The following is a 7,379-nucleotide window of genomic DNA, read 5'->3' as shown; positions in this document are numbered from 1 at the left end:
AAAAAAAAAAAAAAAAAAAAAAGAAAAAAGAAAAAAATCATTGTCTGAAGTAGGTGTAGGGATGGGGGAAGGGAAAGGGAATGAGAATGCAATATTTTAAGTAATATAAAGAATAGAAAACCTAATGTTCTGTGGGGTTGGGGAGTTTTGGAGATCAAACCAAACCCCTAACATATCCGTTTCAAGATAAGGGTCAGATTATTCTTCAAGGTAAAAAAGTGTTATTCTGTTAGTCTGGTTAGCATCATGCCCTGAGTGTTCTCCTTAATCTTCAGCTTTTTATGTTTAGGATCTCTCAACTTCTTTCTGATGTTAAGAACAACTTGACTGTTTTTCATAAAAGTACATTTATCATAATACACCTTATATTTAACTCTGGGTTTTCTCTACTATCCTTTTTTTTTTTTTTCGGTACACGGGCCTCTCACTGCTGTGGCCTCTCCCCTTGCGGAGCACAGGCTCCGGACACGCAGCCTCAGCGGCCATGGCTCGCGGGCCCAGCCGCTCCGCGGCATGTGGGATCCTCCCAGACCGACCAGGGCACGAACCCGTGTCCCCTGAATAGGTAGACGGACTCTCAACCACTGCGCCACCAGGGAAACCCCTCTCTACTATCCTTTATAGAAAAATGTGAGCCAGGTTTTTGTTTAAACATTTTTATTTATATATAATTGCAAGTGACTATAATTATATACGTACATAATATGTAAATGAGTTCTGTAGTTCACCGGATGCTTGTTACTTCAGGTGGCTTTCCAGTCCCCACAAATTTCATGCCCCTTCCCGCTCACCAAGGTCAGCCAGTGATTCTGAGATTATAGACTTCCCTCAGTACAGATACCTACATGATTCTTGATTCTGCTTTAAGAACATTTAATAAATGAAATAAAATACTAATCATCTCTAGACTTTCTTGTTTTACTATCAGTCAACACACATCTTAATGGATAGACAAATGGATTTAATTTTTTGAAAGGCTGAATTAAAATAAGTCTCAGCAGCATTTAGTTTTTAAGGTGCCTACCCTTGATATATAACCAGGTATGAAAACCACTGTAAGCTTCTTTAAATCTACTGAAAATTTGTTTTAACTTGTGAATGGCCAAATTAGGTCCCAGCAGTATTAAAATTTCTGGTTTATTTTACTTGTGCAGACCCAAAGTATGTTAGATTCTCTGAGACTTGAGGCCTTTTTATGCTTCTGTAATATAATATAAATTTAAGGAACACATATATTTGACACAAATTAAAATGTTTTGAAAATAGATCTTTCCTACTTCCAAACCTTGGCAAACTAGGAAGATCAGATATGTGTGGTGGGAAATGTAATGATCTGGAAATAGTGGAAAGTTAATCACAGTTGGGGAAAAGTAGGTCTATATATCGACCCTTTGCATAGAGAAAGGGGATATGCAAGATTGGGGGGATTGAAGTGCTACTTAATGTTAGCCATACTGAATGAGTAATAAGATTATGACTTTTTCATCATTAATTACTTTAACTCTCTGTGTTTTGTAAAAATATCAGTTACTAGTACACTGTTCTAGTAAAAATATGTATTTAAATGGGCCCATATATTTTCCAAATTTATCTTCTTTTCTACTCAAAGGAATTTTTTAGGATAATTTAGCTGAGGTAAACCTTAATTTCATATTTAAGATGTTAAAATAATGCATTTATTTGAATGAAGGAAGAACATGTATGACTTTTTAAATTCCAAGTGTATACCACTTCCTACCTTTAAATTCATTAAAGTGTTTGGGAACATATTTATACTCCTATTTTTAATAGTAGTTCTAATACTTCTTTGGAAGTTGTGAATCTGTAGTGATTTATGTTTAAACATTTAATTACCTTTTATGAGTGACTGGTCCATCTATTTAATTATCTAATTAATACAAATACAAAGTCTTTCAATATTTTGAAATAACTTTTTAATAATCAAATTCAAATTTTGAATAACTGTTTTGTTCACATTTTTCCTTTTAGCTACAGAGGTTAAAATATCCCATGTCATCTTTAGTAATTATGGAACAATTTTATATTTTGTGTATACTAAACCAGAAATATGTGTTGTTACCTTCTAGGAATAATAGGCACTGGAATCATTTTTAAAGACAAGGATATAATATACAGTACAGTGTGAAATTTACAATATGTAATATAGTTATCCAGCCAGTATTTTTAAATACATATATTTTAAAATTCAGTACACTGGAAAAAGTTTTAATTTGCAAAGTGATATCCTGGGTTATTGGTTATTTTCTTAATGGCTTCATAAACAGTTCAGGATGATGATGGAAGAAATTACTTTGTGAATTGCAGAATTTAAGGTGCAGGTTTTTAACCCAAGTGTGGAAAATGCATCATTTCTGATACTTTGAAAATGGTACACTCCCACTCATCATATTTGACATCATATCCTTTTACTTTTTATGTAATCTATTAAAGACTTATGAATTAAATCTTATTCTTTCTGATTGACTGGGGTAAGAAATAACATAATTCTAATGTATGCAAAAAAAATTTGGGGGGTGGGACAGTCATTACTGATAGTATAAATGTACTCCTCCGGTGTTTCTTTTGTCTGGAATGTGTCTTGCATTAGTTGACGTAAAACAATAAGCTATAATTTTTAAAATAATTTTAATGTCCTGTTTTCATTTAGAACAAAGCATCTAGAAACTCTGAAAAAATATAAATGTATTTTCATGTATATAAATGCCAGTCTTCATTATTTCATTTATAGAGAGACCCAACTTATCAGAGTCTCTGGCTTATCCTGAGCAGTTTCAGCCTTTGAAATTTCCCTTTCAGAGAAAAACCAAGATAATCCAGAGAACTATTTCACAACACTTTTCCTTGAGAGCTTTTTTCTTTAACATCAGTCTTTTTATTATGAAAGTTCTAGCTTGCATAGTAAAAGCTATCCATGAAATCTTAAGACAAATGAGAAATAAGAAATTGGGTTGTATTTTAAATATATATACACACATATATATGTATATACATGTATGTATATCTATACATTTATTTATTAATATTTGTATATGTATATATAAATAATTGCTTCTTCAATCAGATTTTCACAAACTGCTAAATGGAGGTGAAAAGAGTATTAATCTAAACATTTGATATGACTATTTGAATCTAAAGCAACCTCCATGTTTTAAGATACTACATGATATGGCCATCATCATCAAGTAAAATTTTCCCTTATTATTAAATTGATTTGTTGAAGAATTTTTATTGGTTATTTAATAAGCATTACTATGTGATGGCTTAGTCGAAGAGTGTGTGCTTTAGATAGTATTCCTTAGAACCCTAATCCTCAAGATTATCTCAAGTTTGTCTGTATTTATATATCATGAAGTAAAGTGGCATTCTGGCAAGCATCCAGTTAACTTTTATCAACTGAGGTAGACTGACCTGATAATGTTCTTCAAATAGTCCCCTTCCATTCCCTCCCTTTTTTGGCTTTTTTGTATTTCTTCAGAAAAAAATTGTTACACGTGCCCTTTTCAGCAAGTCAAAGAAAGGAAATATACAGGGCTTGAACCCATATGGATAGTAAGATACCGTGTAAATTTTTAAATGGTTAAAATAAAGGTATTAACCATATAGTGTGATATACTTTTCCTCCACTGATGTTGGCAGAGTAAATATGGATGACTGTTACTTGTTTTCAGTCCCTGTATATACTGAAACTAAAATTCCTTATGTGTCATGTCTGTCATTTCTCCCCTGAGAAGTAAGTCATGACAGTTGAGGTGACAGTGTCTTTCTTTAAATATTCCAGGGCACAAACAAAAAGACCCAATTGGAAAAAATACCACATCTTATTATAGGTATTTTCTGAGAGGTGCATTTATTTTATTACTCAGTCCTTATTTTTTCTCTCTCCCTCCCTCCCTCTCTCTCTCTCTCTCTCTCTCCCTCTCTCTCTCTCTCTCTTTCTTCTGTAGCAGTTATATGCTGCCCAGCTAGCTGCAATGCAGGTATCTCCAGGAGGAAAGCTCCCAGGCATACCCCAAGGCAACCTTGGTGCTGCTGTATCTCCTACCAGCATTCACACAGACAAGAGCACAAACAGCCCACCACCCAAAAGCAAGGTACCCTTTTGAAGAAACTACATGTTTTGACATTTAGAGTGTACTTTTCATTCAGTGATATTTATTGAATATCTATTATGTGCCAGCAACTGGGCTAAACTCTAGATCTCCAAGGAAATAATAGTCTAGTAGGATCAGTAAGGAAGGTGTCCCTATAAATTTGCATACATACATTTAGTCACTCATGTATTCAACAAACATGCATTTATAGTAGGAAATGTGGGTGACACAAATATTTGTAAGATAGGTGTGCTGTCATCAAGAATTTTACAGTCTTGTAAAACAGATACCCATCCTCTACGATACAAAGTCTTAGAAGGAGTTGCAGATAAAGTGCATTGGAAGTTATTAGGACAAAGAGATTATTACCTTCAGTGAGAGATCTGGGAAAAGTTTCCCGAAGGGGCAACTGAAATAGACCTTAATATATGAGTATGATTAGTGCATACAGAAAATGTTTTATGTAAATATCAATAACTATTATTACAAGGTATAGTATAGACATAATTTTTGATGTATTATTCAGCCAATGAGATGATCGTGTACAGATAGGAAGATAATACTAGTATTAAAAGTAAGACTGTTTAGAAATAGTTTTGTATTTAGAGCTAAGGAAACATTTCCTGAGAGAATGTAGAAAAGGATCAGGAGAGTTTCAGGTAATTTGTTTCTTGGCTCAGAAGAAGAGAGAAGCAGAAAAATTAATTTGAATTTCTTTGTGATTTTTAAGATCTTACCTAGATGATAGTATATGAATATGTTAAACTTTCTGTGGAAAAAGTAAAAAGAGTAACCATAAAATAATTTTTCCTGACGTTAATCAGGGAAATAATCACACATATTTTGTAACAATTAGAAAGTATTAAGAAGAAAACTGTTAACAGTTAATTTACCCCCCAAATAATACTGTTTTGACTTTTGCTGAATTACCTAGAAAATTGTTTCTGCTCTTCGTTTCATGAATTCATGTTGAAATGTCTAAAGAGTAATAGGCTAAGAGTAGTCACAACGGTTGAAAAACTACACAGAGACAAAAATTAGAAAGTATTGCAAAAGAAAAAAACAATCCAAGAAGTTTTTTACTCCTTCCGTAGTGCCCTGGCAGGTGCTTTTCACAGTCAGTGTATTAATCCAGAGTAGAAATTGGGAAAGAGAAGAGATGGGTTGGGAAAGTATCCTCCAGCCTCTATCTCCCCAAAACCTCCAAGTCTGTTTTTATATAGTAAGAGATAAATACGTTTGGAATTGTAACTGAACCTGGACAAGGACCTTAGACCTCACCAGCAACACGTGCAAATGTATAGCGCAAAACGTTGTACTTACTACTATGATATTAGGAAACATGCCTAAGCCACTTTTAAGAGCTCTTTCTGCTGTGTAATGGACCTTGCATGTTCTGTGCTTGATGTATACCTAAGGCCTGGTCTGCTTTTCTTCATGATCACAGCAGAACATATGCTTTTAAAACTTGGTAATAATTATAACATTTATTAAATATAATTTAATTTTAAAGCAGTGATGTTTTGGTGTCTCCATGGACCAGCAGTTTCAATGTATTACATGTACAGGCTAACACTGAGAAAAATAAATAGCTGTAGCAGCATAGTCATTGTCACACACAAGTAACTCTGTGAGGTATCATTCTGGGTTTTTTCCCATGACTTATTAATGTGATTTCACATCATGTTTTATAATGATGCTTTACATTAGGACGTTTCATCTTATGATTTTATAGTATATAGTTCACTTGTAAAGGACTAATGGGTTTTTCCTGGTTCCTAGAATTACTTTTTATCGTTAATATCTTCTCCCCAAATGACTTAACTCAAATAATCATGAAGCTTTTGATGTCAGTCAGCCTCATCCATTTATGCATCTGTTTATTTTTTCATGCATTCATTCATACATTCAAATGTTTATTGAGCACTTGCTACAATACTTTCTTAGGTAACCATGGCAAATGTAAAAGTGACTGAAAATTGGCCAAGATTAGGACACTGCTTTATGAGCTATTTGGTTCCAGACATTCATAGAACTCCACAGACTGGATGCAGAGATTGATTATTTCAGTAATGTTAGAATTCTGCCATATTCTATGGTTTTAAACACCTCCATTTATTTAGTACTAGTAAAAAAGTGGATTGTGTTTCTATAAGCTATGATTATACATAATTTTAAAAATATATTTATAGTTTATCGCTAAATTTCACTTTTGGAAAATTAGCCTTCATGAATTTTCTATCATATAAAGTTTAAGAAAACCATGGATGTTGTATTTTTTCCCACCTACAATTATTATAAAATACATAAAAAGTTTAACCCAGAATAAAGTGCCCCTTTTTAAGAAACAGCCACGATTTAATAAAAATACGTCCTTTCTTTGCTCATTGTCTTCTAGCATACTGTCTGCCACCATTCTTATTGTCAGAAAAGGTGTCTTAAATGTGCTTGGTGTTTTAGCTCAGCAGTAAAGTTTAGTGGGTTAAAAATAGCCAGACCAATAAATATTACTGTTGTCATTTTAATGAAGAACATAGCTAAAAAAAATACAAGCAACAATAAATAAAGAGGTCCCATTTCAATACATGAATTTAGTTTCTTAGAGGCTGGAATTGACATTTATACATGGTATAATAAACATTTTGCCTTCACAAAGCCATTTTAGTTATATATAATTGTTATCATTTATATATATATATATATATATATTGAAACAATCAATTCTTAGTGTCCTGGGGGCATTTTCTGTGTGTTTTATTGGTGGATTTTCATGTCTGTCTTACTATACAATAGAATTCTTTTATTTAGCTTTGTGTTATCTGCCTACCTACCTGGCATAAGCCAAACTGATGATTTATGTTGAAAGTACCTTTATTGTACTTTCAATAGAAGAATAGAATCATAAGCCACATCTAGGTGATGATGTAAGGAAAATGATCTTACTGGCAGCTGTCAAAAATCAACCATTTTCTCTGGGTTTTCTTGCCTGCCCTTCTTCCTAGATTTGCCTTTGACTCACAACTCCAGAGAAGGACACAAACAAAACTTATTTGCAATTTGCAAAAAATGGAAGGGGGGAATCAAAGGGAAGGGGCTCCAAAAGACTGTAAAATTGTACAGCATGAGTCCTCTGATGCATGCTGTTTTCAATCTGCTGTGTGCCAGTTGGAGGCTTGAGGGGGTTGTGTGTGCACTAGAAAGGATAATGCTGAGAAATGATAGAGTGGCTGTGACCTCCAAGCTCAGCCTGGAAATCCAAGACATTGA

At 33.4% G+C, this 7,379-nt stretch overlaps 1 protein-coding gene across 3 annotated transcripts in view; it reads left to right on the top strand.

The window, feature by feature from the left end:
- The window catches only part of SOX5 (SRY-box transcription factor 5), a 349,622-nt gene that overhangs the window by 274,697 nt on the left and 67,546 nt on the right, over positions 1 to 7,379 (top strand). For all 3 annotated transcript variants that reach the window (XM_007446269.1, XM_007446268.1, XM_007446270.1), the window contains exon 9: positions 3,966 to 4,112. In XM_007446269.1, coding sequence (XP_007446331.1) covers positions 3,966 to 4,112 — 147 coding nt within the window. The remainder of the gene's footprint in view (positions 1 to 3,965; positions 4,113 to 7,379) is intronic.

Source organism: Lipotes vexillifer, unplaced genomic scaffold (genome assembly GCF_000442215.2).
Source record: "Lipotes vexillifer unplaced genomic scaffold, Lipotes_vexillifer_v1.1 scaffold477, whole genome shotgun sequence".
Classification (NCBI taxonomy): Eukaryota; Metazoa; Chordata; class Mammalia; order Artiodactyla; family Lipotidae; genus Lipotes; species Lipotes vexillifer.
This window is presented reverse-complemented; position numbering and strand designations above follow the sequence as displayed.